Genomic DNA, 20,056 nt, shown 5'->3' on the forward strand with positions numbered 1-20,056 from the left:
TTTTTCAAAATGATTCCATCTCTCTCTTTTAGTCGTTTTTGGAAATGGACACATGACCCACAGTATATTATTCCATTATATAAATTGTGCCCTACTTTTCTGCATTTAAATAGATGCAGCTAATTTAAATATTTATGTTAATTACACTACCGTTCAAAAGTTTAGGGTCACTTAGAAATTTCCTTATTTTTGAAAGAAAAGCACAGTTTTTTCAATGAAGATAACATTAAATTAATCAGAAATACACTCTATACGTTGCTAATGTGCTAAATGACTATTCTAGCTGCAAACGTCTGGTTTTTAATGCAATATCTACATAGGTGTATAGAGGCCCATTTCCAGCAACCATCACTCCAGTGTTCTAATGGTACATTGTGTTTGCTAACTGTGTTAGAAGGCTAATGGATGATTAGAAAACACTTGAAAACCCTTGTGCAATTATGTTAGCACCGCTGTAAACAGTTTTGCTGTTTAGAGGAGCTATAAAACTGACCTTCCTTTGAGCTAGTTGAGAATCTGGAGCATTGCATTTGTGGATTCGATTAAAGTCTCCAAATGGCTTGAAAAAGAGAGATTTCATGTGAAACTCGACAGTCTATTCTTGTTCTTAGAAATGAAGCCTATTCCATGCGAGAAATTGCCAAGAAACTGAAGATTTCCTACAACGGTGTGTACTACTCCCTTCAGAGGACAGCACACACAGGCTCTAACCAGAGTAGAAAGAGAAGTGGGAGGCCCCGCTGCACAACTGAGCAACAAAACAAGTACATTAGAGTCTCTAGCTTGAGAAATAGACGCCTCACAGGTCCTCAACTGGCAGCTTCATTAAATAGTACCCGCAAAACGCCAGTGTCAACGTCTACAGTGAAGAGGCGACTCCGGGATGCTGGCCTTCAGGGCAGAGTGGCAAAGGAAAAGCCATATCTGAGACTGGCTAATAAAAGGAAAAGATTAATATGGGAAAAAGCACACAGACATTGGACAGAGGAAGATTGGAAAAAAGTGTTATGGACAGACGAATCGAAGTTTGAGGTGTTTGGATCACACAGAAGAACATTTGTGAGACGCAGAACAACTGAAAAGATGCTGGAAGAGTGCCTGACACCATCTGTCAAGCATGGTGGAGGTAATGTGATGGTCTGGGGTTGCTTTGGTGCTGGTAAAGTGGGAGATTTTTACAAGGTAATAGGGATTTTGAATAAGGAAGGCTATCACTCCATTTTGCAACGCCATGCCATACCCTGTGGACAGCGCTTGATTGGAGCCAATTTCATCCTACAACAGGACAATGACCCAAAGCACACCTCCAAATTATGCAAGAACTATTTAGGGAAGAAGCAGGCAGCTGGTATTCTATCTGTAATGGAGTGGCCAGTGCTGTCACCAGATCTCAACCCCATAGAGCTGTTGTGGGAGCAGCTTGACCGTATGGTACGCAAGAAGTGCCCATCAAGCCAATCCAACTTGTGGGAGGGCCTTCTGGAAGCATGGGGTGAAAATTCTCCCGATTACCTCAGCAAATTAAAAATAGATATTGGGATGCACTCCTCAATCTATTAGCGTGGTGCTAGTAAGGTAGGGACGAGAATCCCACAATATTGGAAATATATAACCCCAGCACACACAGAGGTACACAAGAGATCCAGATGCAAACAAATTTAAGTTTTATTGCAACAAAAGTTGGTAAAGTTGAGGTAGTAAGCGACTTGGTACCAGCTAGAATGCCAAAGGTCTGCAATGCTGTAATTGCTGCAAATGGAGCATTCTTTGACGAAAGCAAAGTTTGAAGGAGAAAATTATTATTTCAAATAAAAATCATTATTTCTAACCTTGTCAATGTCTTGACTATATTTTCTAGTCATTTTGCAACTCATTTGATAAATATAAGTGTGAGTTTTCATGGAAAACACAAAATTGTCTGGGTGACCCCAAACTTTTGAACGGTAGTGTAAATTCTGGGAACTAATACGAAATAGAAAAAAAATCTTCATTCAAATCCTCGTGGGAATGTTTAGGGATCAGGGAAACGCTGCATAAAAAAGAAATTCCAAAAAATTACTAAATAATATAAAGGTGACATGTCTGTATTAGGTGAAAGAAAAAGGATAAAGATTATGGCTAACTTATAGGGTAACACTGCGGATTTCCCGAAACAGATTTAATTGCAAAAAAAATCTGCAGCGTATTACAGTAGCAGCATTGTGGATGAGATTTGAACCAATCTCATACACACGCTGCATAAAAAATATGCCAAAAAAACATTCATGAATTCACCTACGGTGCAGTTTTTTAGACCGCAGCGTGTGAATTTATGCTGCAGAATCGCTACTTTATCGTTGCTGGTTTTATTTGCCCGCAGCAAATAAAAGATGTTGCAATTTTTGCGAAGGAAAGGCTGCGATTCTGCCACAAAAATTTCAAGTCACAAAAAAAAAAGCCTATACTTACCCAGATCTCTCTTCTTCTGCATCAAGCCCGGCCTCCAGGGATGGCGTTTCATCCCATGTAACTGCTGCAGCCAATCACATGCTGCAGCGGTCACGTGGAATGAAACGTCATCCCAGGAGGCCGGGCTGCAGGACGTCAGAGGGATGCGTCGCCATGACTACGGGTAAGTATAGGCTTTTTTAATGTTTTTTAACCTGCCGTTTTCTGCAGCGGACATTCTTGCGGAAAAACTGCACCACAATTTGGTGCAATTTTGCAGCCGCAATTCCCTGCGGGCTCCAGGGCTTTTACGCAGCATATCCGCCCTGTGCGAATATACCCCTAGTATACACACACAAACCAATCAAGAAAACACACGCATTCCAATAACAGCACAAATTATGCTACTACCACACCAATGATGCCTGACTGAATATATAAAATACATTGCCACATAACGTTGCATAGAAAGATAGATGTCCACGAAGTTCAATTACAACCCTCAGACCTGTCTCTACTCTGATCTGACAGTCTTATTTAACATGTCTACTTATGATTATGTAGAGTTTATTATTACAGTAGTGATTGTGATATTCCGAGTCTCCAGCTGCTGTTTTGCATCCATGGAGATTTTTTTTATTGAAGCCAGCTCATAATGCACTCCTGTGACTAGACTTTAACTAATTCATATCCGCTGAGGGAGAAATTTAATTGGATGATAACTGAAATATGGGGGACAATTAATTATACTGTGTTGCTGGATCATTGAGAAGGTGCACGTGGCATACATACCTTCTTGTATATTTGCTTTAAAATCTTAAGGTCGCTTAATTCCTGATGGGAATGCATAGTTTAAATAGGCACTGTCCTTTCAACAATCTTTGCAGAAATGCGTAGTACCGTATAAGCGAATATAAGAAACTTTGTAATATAACTTAAATTGCCTCTTTCTCCACTTATTAGCCTCAGGCAAAACTGTGAATTAGAGATAGCGCTTCAGAGGGGAAAACTGCAAAAAATGCAAAATACCAGTCCTATAATGGCCGGAAATAGTTTTACTCCTTATGTACACACTTTCTTGATTTACACCTACAAGATCTAGTACATCCCATCTTAAAGATTTGACTAGCCTAATTGGAGATCTGGGAACACACAAATATATAATCTTCATGAGTTCATAAGTCATGATCTGGGCATAGAAGCAGTAAATTATTATTTGAAGATACCCTTCCTACTGAACGGTCTTGAATTTAAATATCTTTACATATGACAGGAAACTATGCCACCTGATATGTGGTACCGCAATGGGGGCTCGGGTCGCCCCAAGTAGATCTAATTTATTTATGGGGCAATTCAAGTCCCTATACATCAAAAAAGCTCTTGAATATAAAGACAATATAATCTACTACCATCGATACATCGATGACCTGTTTTTCCTTTAGTGGGGATCAGAAGATGCAGCAATAAACTTAACCAAAAACAACTGGGAACTCCAGTACACACCGAACATCTCCAAAGATAACAAAGTATTTTTTGACTTGGAAGTCAGTCATAATTCAAGAAATGACATAACAAAGACTAATTTTAAAAAAAGTAGATGCAAATCGTTTTTTGTTTTTTTTTAAAAGTGCACATTTATACATTAATCATTCCATTTAGCCAGTACAGACGCTTAAGAAAAAAATTGTACTAGTACGACCACATACAAGGAACAATCAAAAATGTTAAATTCCAGGTTCCTACAAAAGGGATACCCGAAAAAACTAATGGAAACATTGTATAAAAATAACCTGACAATGTCCCAGGCAACCTGCTTCAACAAAAAAAGCAAAACCAGAAACAAACTGAATATGACATTTAGAAGGGGACGAAGAATAAAAAGTATAATTGCCCCAGCATGCCTAAACCAAGAAATGTCCAGAAAAAAATAAGCTTTTTCAAAATTTTTGTGGGGTTTACAAATGCAGCAAGAAGAAAAATGTTGAAATATTTTGGCTGGAAGCAAGACCGTAAAATCTAATGTAACAAAAGAGGAGTTCACCATCAAAAGCTTTATGAATTGTTCCTCGGATTTGTAGTTTTCATAGAATGCGATTGTGGTATCCAATATGTGGGTAGAACTATATAAACACTAAGAATGAGGCTGAACAACAACAGGTTTAATACCAAAACATTCTAAAACATAGTCTCGCAAGCCATCTCTTACAAGTCTTCATTTGCTGGCATTAAAATTGCCCTTCGCAACAAATCCCGGTGCATCAACAAAATCCACTGGCTATCCTAAACAAGTGGGAATCATATTGGATTTGTCTCCGTCCAGGAGGGCTGAATGAATCCATCGAAAATGTCTAAAAATGTATAAATTACGTTTATTTAGGCAGCAATACCAAACATATGACATCGATGAGGTAGACCCTACAAAAAAATCCCATTCAATATCCACAAAATACCAGTTCAAATATTTTTATTACTTTTAGGAGATCAAAAAATTATTTTCAATATAAAAAAAAAAAAATGTAGATCTTTATTCTGATATAGTATATAAACACCTTACGGTTCCGTAGAATATCATCATGTCACCTCAGGATAAACACTGCTGCCAGGTCCATAGTCCACAATACTAGATCGAGAGCACCGGACAGCACCTACCTGAGAATAGGCCATCAATATCTGATCGGTGGGGGTCTGACTCTCAGCACCCTTGCCGATCAGCTGTTTGAAGGGGCTCCAGCAAGTTAAATTTGTAATGACTGTGCACAGTATTAGTACTTTCGCATCAAATCAGTACCCGTAGACGGGAGGTTGCTCAGCAGCCTGAGAACGCCTCTTCTGACTGTGGGAGAAAAACAGTAGATCCCCATGTTAGATTTTTTTGTACCACCTCAGTTTCCGTAATCCAAGGTTCGCTGGGCAACCAGTAAACGCCGAACTTAAACGAATTACAGAAAGGTGCTGAACGAAAGCGGTTGAGTGTATCTTAGGATATAATACATATAGGGCTATGCAAGAAACACAAATGCAATAATAGTCCGAGGTTAGCCTAAAAAAAATAACCCTTGCGCAGACCATTTAAATATAGGTTTAAAGTGTAACTAAACTTTCATAAAACTTTTGACATGTCATAGTTTTGTTTAACCAAATCCTTTAGTTCACTGGAATTTTCATTGCTTGTCATGTGCCTAATACGTGTTTTTTGTGTTTTGCCCATACATCTGGTGCCTCATTTTGCAGTAGCTCTGTTATTCTCTTATCTCCTATCACGTCAGTTTTACGGATTACTACTACAGCTCCTCCAATCAAGTGTGTGGTGGTAGTCAGTATTCAGAATCCCTTCCCTCCATTTATTTTAATATAATTGGGAGGGAGGGGCCTTTTTTGTAGCTTCTTTCCAGATTTTGAATGTGTGTGAGGTATTGCAGGGGATTATAGAAGAAAAGACATTTAGTGAAAAAATAAGGTTAGCAACTTTTTTTTTTTAACATTAACTTTTTATTGACATATAAACCATTCAGTACAAACATTTTTGTGGTTGTACATACAAAACCTATAACAAGACGTTGGCGGCACACCGTATCTACCTACATACATTTGACAATACACCATAAAGATATAGAGATATACATAAAGTCGCATTGATAACCAAACAAAAATAGTTATGAATGTAATTTTTTTTTTTTAATTATTCTTTTTTTTAATGTAGCTGTATGAGGGCTAAAAACACCATAAAACATTCTGATTTTGTCTTTTTTACCTAGAATTTGCTTGGCACTCACAACTTAGGACGGGTATATTATGAGCCAATAAAGGATAGACATGGCAACGTCTTAATAGTCACAATTCGAGAAGTTGAAACATTGTATTCATTTTTTAATGGTAAATGGATGCAAATTTCTAAGTTGCAAAGCCAGAGGAAATCCCTATCAACACCTGAGGAACCAACAGCACTGGACATCTTGCTCATAACGATTCAGGTAATGATGTTAAATTATGTTGTTCTGGCAATAATAATACCATCACGGTGCTGAAAAATTACAATACACAATTTTTTAACCAACTATCACATAGGCCCCATGCACAAGACCATATTTTTCATCCGTAATTACAGACCCATTCATTTCTATGGGCTACGGGCTCCTTTCTGGATTTTTACGGATCGGTGTCCGTGCCGTAGAAATGATAGAACATGTTATCTTTATTTGTCCGAGAATTAAGGCACGGACTCCCCATAGAAGTCTATGGGCGCTTCTGTAATTACAGACCGGCTACATATGTGCAACCGTAGCCGTCCGTAATTATTCAAGCACTGCTATGCGTCGCCAGGAGATTACCCAAGATTCCTCCCTGGTTTTTTGCAGATCCGTAACTGCGGATGCACTTTGGACCGTAGTTACTGACACCGTTCCACATATGCGGATGATTTACGGATGGCTATAAATGACTACGGATCCGTATTTACGGATAGATGAAATCTACTAACATGTGCATGGGGTCTAAAGCATGTAAGTGCAGTAAGGGGGCACCATTACTGTGAGGCGAGCACTATTACTGTGTGCAGACACATAGGGGGGCAGTGTTACTGCATTGGGGGGAACTAAGGAGGTCCTTTAACTTTGTTAATGTCACTAAGGGAGCCACTATTACTGTGTAGGGCACAAAGGGAACACTATTATTCTGTGGGGCACTATTACACTCTGGGGCATGATCTGTTTGGCACTATTTTTTGGGTGGTAATTATAGACAATTCGGCTGTCTTTCTTCCTGAACACCAGAAGTCGTATTATCTGAGTCTGCTGTACTGTACACAGCCTGTCCTAGTGCCGGGAGAGAAAACTTGGTGACTACTACTGTTACAAACTGCACATCGGCGCTAGGACCGGCTCAGGCAAACTGTGTACAGTGCATCAGACTGCTGTAGTGGGAGCTATAAGAATGAGAAGTGCAGTGTGCTGAACACTCTGAGTTTGGCCAAAGCTTCATGTATTTTTTTTAACTTTCCCCTTGAGAAATTCCTGCGTATGCTCCAGTAACGAAGCCAGTTGGCCACAAGTAGGCAGAAATAGGCACCACCTAATGGCCAAATTGTAAAACAACCGGGCAGACAAACGAAAGGGAATTATGGAGCACATGAGACAGGAATGGTAACAAGATGATGATGTCAGACAGATGATGGGAAAAAAAGGAAGATGGCCAACGATAAGTCGGTTTATGGCATCCATGGGCGTTAAGTGATAACATTTAGATGATGAAAACCAAACTGATGATCGTTGATGATAAAAAGTTAACCCTAACTAGCTCTCCCTAAATGGTATCTATTCCTGGATCTGTCCCTAAGGACTGACCCTAACACCAGACATTACTAACACTTACTATCCCAAACAATGCCCCTAATGCAAAAACTATCCCTAACACAGCACTGGGAAACACTACGAACTTAAGGCAATGAAAATAAGGAGATTCAAAACTCAGTGAAAAAAGGCAAGTAAATTAGGGTTCAATGGAGAAAGAAATAAAAATTAAAATAAAAACGTAAACAAGACCAAACAATGAAGCAAACAAGGACTGAGGAAATGCAAGACAGTGATGGAAACACAATATTAGGCTGGAACACACGATCTGAGTAGCACAAGCAAACACACCTAGCAAACTCTTTAACCTACACCTAAATTCTGAGGCCAGGAGTTCTTCAGAGAGGCAGAACAATCAGGATGCTCACTCTAAGCGAGCCTGTGGCTTACATAAGTGTGGTCATCTAACCTGCACTGAGGAATCAGCTGTACAGTAGTTGCTTTAACAGCCCCAGCTGCAGCTTACTAAGTAGGAGATGACAAGCCTGCAGGAACAGAACTGCTGCTCGTAAGGCTGGGTTCACACGACCTATTTTCAGGTGAAAACGGGGCGTAATATGCCTCGATTTACGCCTGAAAATACGGCTCCAATACGTCGGCAAACATCTGCCCATTCATTTGAATGGGTTTGCCGACGTACTGTGCTGACGACCAGTCATTTACGCGTCGTCGTTTGACAGCTGTCAAACGACGACGCGTAAAATGACTGCCTTGTCAGAGAAGGGCAGGACACTTCTTTGCAACATAATTTCAGCCGTTTTTCATTGAAGTCCATGAAGAACAGCTCACGATTACGGGCGTCAAAGATGCCTCGCAAAATGCGAGGAGGAGCTTTTACGTCTGAAACGACGCAGCTGTTTTCTCCTGAAAACAATCTGTCTTTTCAGACGTAAAAGCCAGTTCTCGTGTGCACATACCCTAAAACTAGTATTGATTTATTCAACATTTCTAGAAATGGGCTCTAGACATGACATCCACGAACATTAAACAAGTGCTTGTCTTTTCTGTTTTCAATGAAATCCACACAAAAAGTCTCATATTTTTTCTTTGGTCATCTTTCAAGCTGATGATGTTTATAACGATAAAGCTGTAATGTATGAATATTTCAGTCTGCAGCTCGATGATGGAAGAATCTCAGATGTGGTGTTTTATGTACATTGCATAGCGATCACACATAGTATTACCACTTTTCCTTCACACTTGAGTAGACCTACATTATTAATGATGGAGAATATACCAAATTGTGATGACATACTGTGTATTATACAGGGAAAAAGGAAAAATACATATACCAAGACTTATTTGTGTATCTTCCTTTGTATGTTTTTTCCATCTATGCATCAAATAGGGAGTTTAATTATTGAAACTAAAATATAGTTCTGTTCTCGGTATCAACAAAATTTTCTTTTTGTATTTCAAGTTGCCATGAAAAAAGTCATCACCTGACTGCCCCATTTTGTGGCACAGGGTAGTTGCCTTTCACTACTGTCTTGACATTATTCTTTGCAGTAACTGTAAATACCCACCACCCCATTAGGGTTACCAAGATTTTAGTGAGGTGTTCTACAAATTTTGCCATAAGCATTGAGTTAAAGGATGGGTCCAGATATGTCAACCATATATTTGACCAAGTTGGAGAAATATCAGCAATAAGTTAAGCTACTCAAAACGTCAAATTTAGATTATGGTACAGTATGATTAACCTAAAACTTTGTAATATGAAATACGTGCTTTACTAGGTTTTTCTTGCATTTTTTTTACGGTTTGTAGTGTAGTCGGTGTAGTAATTCTGTTCCAGAAAGTAGATCTCCAAGACTAGAGCTGTGTAGGTCAAGCTTTCTATTTGCAAACACAGTGTCCATGAACTTTCCACTCAGATCTGATGTCCTACTTCTCCCCAGTTGCCATTTACTTTCTATGCAGATGACTATTCTATACGTGTAATCGACCCAATACCTATGTTTGTTCTGTGCGGTATAGGGGACAACCCATGGTACAAATAGGAGGTAGCAAAAAAACTGCTCTCGTAATTTTTTAACATTTTTTGTTGTTGATGTGGCTGTATGAGGGCTTGTTTTAATGGGGTATATGGAGTAATATTACCTAGCGCCCTCCAGTAGCGCCCCTCTGCCATTTATCCATCGTTTTAGGGTCCCCTATGTGTTGTCTCAAAATGGCCATGGCACTTCCCAGACTGAGTCTAAGACACTCCCTCTATTCACGGATTGGACAGAACAGCTAACATGAGCTGCTCTGGCCAATCCCAGAACAATGGGAGCATCTCAGACTCGTAGTCTAAGAAGCGCTGCAGCCATTTTGGGACAGCACAGAGCGGACCCTAAAATGGTTGATCCACTGCCGAGGGGCGCAACTGGAGGGCACTAGGTAATACTCCAAATACACCATCATTTTTAAAATGTTGTCCCGGGACCGGAGGGTCGCTTTAAGTCCAGTACAGTATTTCTCAACCCCAGTCCCCAAATTTCACCAACAGGTAAAGATTTAATGATATCCCATAATTATATTACCTGTGCAATACTTTGGAAATTCTGAAAACTTGACTTGTCGGAGGGATGGAGTTTTAGAAATACTGACTGGTGTAGTTCACCTGATGTGTAAGCCATAATTTTATTAAAGTGAGTTCTAGTTTATGTTTTTTACTTCTCAGGAAATATTGAATTATCAGAGGCGCAGCCAGCAGCGCCTTTCACCTGGACTATACCTTGGCTTTCTGAAACTCTGCAGCTCAGTAGATCAAATCAAGGTTCTTGTCACTCAGAGACTTCCCAATATGCTGTGCCATGTCAAGATAAGGGATAACGGCAATATTTCCAAGTAAGTTATCCTTTTTGTCCTCAAAATAATGCTTTTCATTGGTTTTAAAATGATCTCACATGCCTTTGTCTTGCCCAAATAATCTCACAATGATGTCAGATTCCTGGGATTTCTGAGGATCCACTGAAGTATTGTAAATCAACTTGTGTAATTAAAAAAATAATCCTTCTAACCCTTTGCGGTGTTCACTACATTGTCTTCAAAATATCATTGTTCGTATCATGGCATTCATACAAAGACTTTATATTATATTAAATATATGAAGATGCCTATTGGACATTAAAGGTCCTGCTGAGATATATTCTGTTTAGATTACAAAAAAATATTAAAACGTGTAGTTTTTTTGTTTTTTTAAGTCAAAAACTGACAGCAATACACCATATAAAAAAAATATATATAAAAAATAACCCGAAAACCCATACTAGTTGAACTTTCGTGAACTTGTTTTGAGGATCACAACACGGAGTTACACCTCATAATCAGTAGATTGTGCCATGGTGATTCAAAAGTTATGAAGTCCTCTAGTGGATACCCCTGGCCACTTCAGAAGTACATTATATATTAGAAATAATATATTATGATATTTGTATTAGGGGTTTTGTCACCCTAGGGGTATTTTTTGCACAAAAATTGGGCGTGATTACATATAATAAACCACCATCCAGTGCTGGGGAGTAGCAGCTATCTTGGTACTTCTGGCGCTAGAGCAGAATTGCTGGCACTGACCTATCAATATCATATCTCCACAAGAGCATGTAGACACCCACTTGATGTCTCATTGGTGATTGTAGCAATTTACAGCAAGGACTCATGCACCATGAGGTTCTATTCTGAAGTTACCTCGATCTTGCCATGATCTGTTCCATGTTTTAACATGGTCTAGCATTCCTATGAAACCACAAACTTGTTAGGCAGAAATAAACACACTTTATCTGAAACTGTTTTATTGGATGGAAAATGCTATTTTCTGTCCCCAGAGACGAATGGGAATGGATTCAAACTCTCTCTACGTCAGAGTCTTTAGAAAACATAGAGTTCTCTCTGGATGAACATACTCACCTATTTCTGTGCGATCTCCAGGTGGCATTGAAGGCCCTACTCAAACAAATCAATCTACCTCTTCACCAGGTAAAGTCATTTTGACCTGAATACCATCACTGAAGGGATTATTTATTATCATGCAACTATAGATTTATCTAGTAATTCTAGATGTCTCACATTAGGGTGCGATGTTAAGGCTTTCCGGTTTCAAGGTTCGAACTTGTTCTAACTTCCTTCATGGACACTCGTGAAAGTAAGCTGGCTTAAGATAATGGTTCTCTTACACAGCCCCGTGAAAGAGCGCCGATCAATGAGGCAGGGCGCCCGTTTGCTCCATTCACAAGGAGCTATGATCAGTAATGTATGGGGACGAGCGATCATTACTACGATCGCTCGTCCCCATACATTTCTATCATTTCGGTAGCACATCTCGCTGTTTACGTAGGGAGATGTGCTGCCGACAACGATAATATTTAATGCTGCATAAACTATACGATCAGCCCATGAACGAGCCTTCGGGAACGAGCGTTCATATGAAAAAATGAAAAAATCCACCGACGGACGCCTCTAGTTTACCTCCCTGGTATAAAACTCATTTGGTCACCAGTAGCCATAGATCTAATTATAACATATAACCTTTTTTCTAGGATGGTAAAGAAGATCCTTATATCCCTGTTCCGCAAAAAGATTTGTGTACACTATTATAATATACAATTATTTTACTGCCACGATGAACGCCGTAAAAAAAAAATTGACACAAAATTGCTGATTTTTGGTCACCTTAGCTCTTAAATAAAATGTAATAAAAAGTGATCAAAAAGCTATATGTAGCAAAAATGGGTACCAATAAAAACTATAGCTCGTCCTGTAAAAAATAAGCCCTCATCCCGCTCAATCCACGGAAAAATAAAAAAGTTATGGCTCTCAGAATGTGGTGAAACAAAACTAGATTTTTTAACAAAAAGTAAATTTTTATAAGAAATATGTTTCATGAAGATTTTGCAGTACCTTAGTTTAGATTTTGGGATAAAATACTGTATTATGTGCGAAACCAAATGTGTGTTGTGTGTGATGACCTACTCATACTTCCTCTGCTACAAAGGAAAGACAATTCATTCGATCTCAAACTATTGGCAAAGCATCGCCTTAGGCCCTGTTCACATTTGTGTTGTAGGCTCCGTTGTTTCCGGTAAAATCACGGACACCCCGACGGAACCCATAAAAATGATTGTGTTCCCCTCGGCTGCCTGCGCTGTCCGTTGCTTCCGTTCTTCCCTTGTTCTGTTTCTCTGACGGAGCAGGACAACAGAACACCGACGTATTTTATATTATATCTATTGCTGTGTGCTAATATGAGAAGTCTGAGTTTTGTCAGATGCTGAGGGATTGACAATGGGTAGGAGTATGCAATACGTCCGTTGGCCAGTTTTATTCCACATTCCTATACGGCTTTTACACTTGAATAAAGATCTCTAACGTGCCACAGCTATTCTTCTTCCTGGATGTATTTGCTTGAATTTTATCTTGTTTTGGCTGTTAAGCACCTCCAGTGAGAGTGAAACAGCGGAGTCCATAGGAGGATTGCTAGTCACCGCCACCCGTTCCAGTGGCTTCTCTCCTCTGATGACCCTGGCACTCCTTTCACCAGTCGTGTCATATTGCAACCTACCAGGCAATTTGACTCATGCCTCCAAGCTCCAGTGATGTCCTCCTGCTTGTGTCCACTGCTCCCAGCCACCAGCCGCATCGGGGTGCTGATAACGGTTTGGTCACCCTTTTTTATGGTGGAGCCCAGCTGGACATACTTTGCCTCTGAATCAAGGTACTTCCTCTGTGAGCTATTGTGTGTTTCTGACTTTGATCCTGACCCTGACGTTGTTACTCGACTCTACTCCTATCTTGCTTCTTTGAATTTGTTACCTGGTTGTTCTTATCCTGGTTTGACTCCTGACCTGTCCTCTGACTACATCCTCTGGCTTGTCGTATTCTGACCACTATCCTGGTGACAACCCATGGCTCTCTTCCTGACTTTGCCTACGACTCAAGACATTTCTATCAGCGTAACCGCCTCCAATTGCTGCCCACACTGTGGAAAGCGACCTGGAAATCTAACTGGGAAAGTCCATACCTCCTTGCAGGATTAAAAGGTGAAGAACAGGGAGATGCCTTAGGCGCTACGCCTCGGTTTCGACAGAGCCAAACCGATTGTGGCTCAAGGATCCAATTTTATGGTGAGATAAATAGCAGGGGTACGTTGTATCTTTGATACCAAACAAAATAAGGAAACCATGCAGGTCCATTCTTTCTCTTAGTAGATAAATCAAACAAAATATTTGAGATTTAAACAAGACTGGTTCCTCGATGATCCTCTCTGTTGATGTTCTAATCTTTTGCACCCAATGTCAACTGTAGGTCTGGTTCCCGACCGCTGGCTGTGTTTTTACAGCCAGCGGTCCGGGTCCTTAAAACCCGCGCCATAGACTTTTTACGGCTCTGGTTTTAACTTGCTGCGTGAGCAATCAGGCAGCTGAATGTCGGGTCTCCGGCTGTCAGTGACTGTTGGGGACCCTGAGGAGAGGATAGAAGCAGCTTTCGCTGCCTCTGTCTTCTCTGACCACTTGTACACAGCGCTCAATGAACGCTGTGTATAGGAATAGAGGCAGAGGACGCGCCGCTGTCTCTATTCCTCCCGGTGATCATGTGACTGATCACATGATCGCCGGGTGCCGTTACTGACAGACTGCTGCTGGGTCTTACTAGTATTGAAGTATTTAAGAGGGTGTATAATGTGTGTTTTTATGGCCTGAGGAAGATGCTAATTCTGCATTGAAACGCGTTGCCACTGTTATCATTAAATCCTTTTACAATTTTATGCGTTACGTGACTATCCTTTTCACGTCCTTTACCTCCTTTGAAGTGTAGCAGCGCCATATAAAATCCGTCGTTCTCTCCTTCCTTTATTACTAGACCCAGCACAGCCCTATTAGTGACAATCATCACTATGAGAGAGCTGATTTCCCCCCGTAACTGGGGCTGCTATGAAGTTCCTATTACAGGGGAAAAAGATGGTGTAAAAGAAAGAAAAAAAATATATAAAGTTCCTCAAAGGTCTTTTTTGACCTTTGAGGGACAGACCATAGTAATAAAAAAATAAAAGTAAAGTAAAGTGCAAAAAAAATAATAATAAATACACATAAAATACCCACCCCCAAAAAAACGTTCCCCCCGCCAATCATTGTCGTAACACTAGCCCAGACCCAATTACCCTAATATAGACATGTAATATATTAAAATTTACGGTAGACAATGGCGATCACAAATAAAAGGTCTATTTTAGGGTAAAACTATGTTATTACCAAAAAAAAATAGCTGAAACCTAAAAAAGCTTTATTTTTTTACTATTATTTTCAAACTTTAAGAATAAAAATTCTAAAATAGCAAAAAGGATGTGTATAAAAACGATAAAAAAAGAAACCTGCATTGTCTACGGAAAAAAACATCGCAAAAATCACGTCGTTAGCCCAACAAATAAAAAAGTTATAGCCATTTAACTAACGTGTGCTAAAAAGGGCTAAACGGAGACTGGTCCTGAAGGGTCAAAATAGCGCGGTCCTGAACTGGTTAAGGAAATATACTTATTTTTTAAATGAAGATCAAATATTTATATGTCAACATACGTTAAAAATAAATAACTTTTCATGAGGTGTCCTTATTTTTTTACATCTATCTATCTATCTATCTATCTATCTATCTATCATAATAATAATAATAATAATAATAATCTTTATTTATATAGCGCCAACATATTACGCAGCACTTTACAATTTAGAGGGAACATGAAACAAACAATATCAGACATTACATAGTGACAAAGTTCATTTACAATTCAAACCTGGGGAGTGAGGACCCTGCTCGCAAGAGCTTACAATCTATGAGGAAATAAGGGAGACACAAAGTGTAATAGTGTTTGTTCTGTACAATGGTCCGGCCATTTTTATACACATGCGGTGGTAACATAAAACTGCATGAGCCGGTCACCAGCCTGTATCCGTGTATGACGGACATGAAGAGAAGGAGTGTGAGGGAATCTTATTCTGATGACTAATCTAAATGGAGGGCCATGGAAAGGAGTCAGATTAGGGAATGTTATAGGCCGGTCTAAATAGATGTGTTTTCAGGGCACGTATAAAACTGTGGATATTGGGAATTAATCTGATTGTCTGGGGTAGCACATTCCAGAGGACGGGTGCAGCACGAGAGAAATCCTGGAGACGGTAGTGGGAGGTTCGGATTATGGAGGATTTTAATCTAAGGTCGTTGGCAGAACGTAGAGCCCGAGTAGAGTGGTAGACAGAGATGAGGGAGGAGATGTAAGGAGGTGCAGCACTGTGGAGAGCTTTGTGGGTGAGAGTAATAAGTTTGAATTTTATTCGGAAGGGGATGGGCAACCAGTGCAGTGACTGGCACAGATTAGAGGCGTTGGTGTAGCGGTTGGTCATAAAGATGAGCCTGGCTGCTGCATTGAGGATAGATTGGAGAGGGGAGAGTTTAGTGAGGGGAAGACCGACTAGTAATGAGTTACAGTAGTCAAGACGAGAGTGAATCAGAGCGACAATGAGAGTTTTGGCAGTTTCCTCCGTAAGAAAAGAGCGGATTCTGGAGATGTTTTTGAGGTGAAAATGACAGGAGCGTGAAAGTGATTGTATGTGAGGAGTAAAGGAAAGATCTGAGTCAAAAATAACCCCGAGACAGCGGGCGTGCTGCTTAGGAGTTATGATAGTGCCACACACAGAGATGGAGACATCAGGTTTAGGGAGGTTAGTAGATGGTTGGAACACAAGGAGCTCAGTTTTAGAAAGATTCAGTTTCAGATAGAGAGAGGACATGATGTTAGAGACAGCGGACAGACAATCACTGGTGTTCTGTATTAGAGCAGGGGTGATGTCACGGGAAGAGGTATATAATTGGGTGTCATCAGCGTAGAGATGGTACTGGAAGCCAAATCTGCTGATGGTTTGTCCAATAGGAGCTGTGTAGAGAGAAAAGAGGAGTGGACCTAGGACTGATCCCTGAGGAACCCCGATATCAAGGGGAAGAGGAGAAGAAGTGGAACCAGCAAATGACGCACTGAATGAGCGGTCAGAGAGATAGGAGGAAAACCAAGAGAGAGCCGCGTCCTTGAGGCCAATAGAGTGGAGCATGTTAAGTAGGAGTTTGTGGTCTACAGTGTCAAAGGCTGCAGAGAGATCCAGAAGAATCAGGAGAGAGTATTTGCCGTTAGATTTATCAGCCAAGAGATCATTTGAGACTTTAGTAAGGGCAGTTTCTGTGGAGTGTAGAGTGCGGAAACCAGATTGTAAGGGGTCAAGAATGGAGTTAGCAGAGAGATAGCGGATAAGGCGAGAGTAGACCAAGCGTTCCAGGAGTTTGGAGATGAAGGGCAAATTAGAGACTGGTCGGTAGTTGGCAGCGCTGGATGGGTCAAGTGTTGGTTATATCTATCTATCTCATATATATCTCTCTCATATCTATCTATCTATCTCATATCCATCTATCTATCTATCTATCTATCTATCTATCTATCTATCTATCTATCTATCTATCTATCTATCTATCTCATATCTATCTATCTATCTATCTATCTATCTATCTATCTATCTATCTATCTATCTATCTATCTATCTATCTATCTATCTATCTATCTATCTATCTATCTATCTATCTATCTCATATCTATCTATCTCATATCTATCTATCTCATATCTATCTATCTATCTATCTATCTATCTATCTATCTATCTATCTATCTATCTATCTATCTATCTATCTATCTATCTATCTATCTATCTATCTATCTATCTATCTATCTATCTATCTCATATCTATCTCATATCTATCTATCTATCTATCTATCTATCTATCTATCTATCTATCTATCTATCTATCTATCTATCTATCTATCTATCTATCTATCTCATATCTATCTATCTCATATCTATCTATCTCATATCTATCTATCTATCTCATATCTATCTATCTATCTATCTATCTATCTATCTATCTATCTATCTATCTATCTATCTATCTATCTATCTTATATCTATCTATCTATCTCATATCTATCTATCTCATATCTATCTATCTCATATCTATCTATCTATCTCATATCTATCTATCTATCTCATATCTATCTATCTATCTATCTATCTATCTATCTATCTATCTATCTATCTGTCTGTCTGTCTGTCTGTCTGTCTGTCTGTCTCATATCTATCTATCTATCTCATATCTATCTATCTATCTATCTCATATCTATCTATCTATCTATCTATCTATCTATCTATCTATCTATCTATCTATCTATCTATCTATCTATCTATCTATCTATCTATCTATCTATCTATCTTATATCTATCTATCTATCTCATATCTATCTATCTCATATCTATCTATCTCATATCTATCTATCTATCTCATATCTATCTATCTATCTCATATCTATCTATCTATCTATCTGTCTGTCTGTCTGTCTGTCTGTCTGTCTGTCTGTCTGTCTGTCTGTCTGTCTCATATCTATCTATCTATCTCATATCTATCTATCTATCTATCTATCTCATATCTATCTATCTATCTATCTCATATCTATCTATCTATCTATCTCATATCTATCTATCTATCTATCTCATATCTATCTATCTATCTATCTATCTCATATCTATCTATCTATCTATCTATCTCATATCTATCTATCTATCTATCTATCTTATATCTATCTATCTATCTTATATCTATCTATCTATCTTATATCTATCTATCTATCTTATATCTATCTATCTATCTATCTTATATCTATCTATCTTATATCAATTCAATTCAATTCAAAGAAGCTTTATTGGCAGGACCAAATACATATTAGCATTGCCAAAGCAAGTAAGAAGTAAGGGAATGGGGGATAGGGACTGAGGGCTTGGAGATAGGGACACATCTAGGGTCGGGGTTATACAAGTCCATGGCATATCATGTCTCTCTCAGTTTATGGCATGCAGTGACATATTGTGCCGCTGTGCCCACTGTGGTTTCCTCTTCACCCAGCAGGATGTAGAGTTTCTCTTCCTCTTCCATGGAGCTGAAGTCCGGTAAGAGATCAGAGAGTTTCCTGAAGTGAGTGTCCCTCACTGCTGAGTATTTGCAGCAGTGTAGCAGGAAGTGGGCCTCATCCTCCACGGCCTCCTGGTCGCACTGTTGGCACAGTCGGCTCTCCCTGGGCTTGTAGGTCTGTCTGTGGTGCCCGGATTCGATGAGCAGGTTGTGGGCGCTCAGTCTGTAGCGGCTCAGGATCTGTCTGTCTCTGGGGTTTGGCAGTTTCTCCAGATATGGCGCCAGTTTATATTCCCGCTGTAGACTCCTGTATATTGTCAGTTTCTGGGATGTCTTTATGTCGTTCCTCCAGTCACTGATATATTCCTCTTGGTTCTCGTTTATTGTCTTCTTGATTTCGGCTTTTGTGAGGCCGCGCTGAGTGACATTTTCTTCAGGCCGGGTCAGGGTGAGATGTTCTGCGGGGCCTGGTTTACCAGGGACCCCTTGGTGTAGCAGGGCTTTATGGTGATAGGAACTTTGCCTGCTGCTGTGTAGATGGGCCCAGAATGATAGCGCCCTCTTCTGGATTGTGAGGTGTAGTGGGAATCTGCCTAGTTCTGCCCGACAGGCACTATTTGTGGTGCTCCGATGGACTTGGAGAAGGTGTTTGCAGAATTCTAGGTGGAAGATTTCTGTTGGGCTGGAATCCCACCTTGACCAGTCTGGGTATGTGTCCGGACCCCAGACTTCACTGGCATACAGGAGGATTGGGGAGATGATGGAGTCAAAGATTTTAAGCCAGACCGTCACTGGTGGTTTGAGGTGATAGAGTTTTCTTCTGATGGCATAGAAGGTTTTTCACGCCTTGTCTTTCAGTATCTCTATGGCTTGTTTAAAGCTTCCTGATTTCTATCTATCTTATATCTCTCTATCTTATATCTCTCTATCTTATATCTCTCTATCTTATATCTATCTATCTTATATCTATCTATCTTATATCTATCTATCCATCTATCCATCTATCTATCTATCTATCTATCTATCTATCTATCTATCTATCTATCTATCTATCTATCTATCTATCTATCTATCTATCTATCTTGCAGTTTGTGTTGACTGAATAAATCACTGTCTTTACTATATATGTCTTTACTATTTATCTATAATCCTCGGATCAGGATTACCTGCTTGCACCCGTTACCATCTTGGAATTGCATATTGAGGGCTGCTCATTTCTGTGTGTGTGTGTGTGTGTGTGTGTGTGTGTGTGTGTGTGTGTGTGTGTGCGTGTGTGTGCGTGTGTACATGTGTGTGCATGTGTATATATA

At 39.7% G+C, this 20,056-nt stretch overlaps 1 protein-coding gene across 1 annotated transcript in view; it reads left to right on the forward strand.

Annotated features, from left to right (window-relative positions):
- ANKFN1 (ankyrin repeat and fibronectin type III domain containing 1) overlaps positions 1 to 20,056 on the forward strand; it is a 278,523-nt gene that overhangs the window by 193,333 nt on the left and 65,134 nt on the right. Inside the window, exons 11-13 of the mRNA XM_075846863.1 lie at positions 6,183 to 6,398; positions 10,441 to 10,607; positions 11,585 to 11,735. Of these exons, the coding sequence (XP_075702978.1) occupies positions 6,183 to 6,398; positions 10,441 to 10,607; positions 11,585 to 11,735 (534 nt within the window). The remainder of the gene's footprint in view (positions 1 to 6,182; positions 6,399 to 10,440; positions 10,608 to 11,584; positions 11,736 to 20,056) is intronic.

The sequence above is a fragment of the Rhinoderma darwinii genome, chromosome 13 (genome assembly GCF_050947455.1).
Source record: "Rhinoderma darwinii isolate aRhiDar2 chromosome 13, aRhiDar2.hap1, whole genome shotgun sequence".
In the NCBI taxonomy this organism is placed as follows: Eukaryota; Metazoa; Chordata; class Amphibia; order Anura; family Rhinodermatidae; genus Rhinoderma; species Rhinoderma darwinii.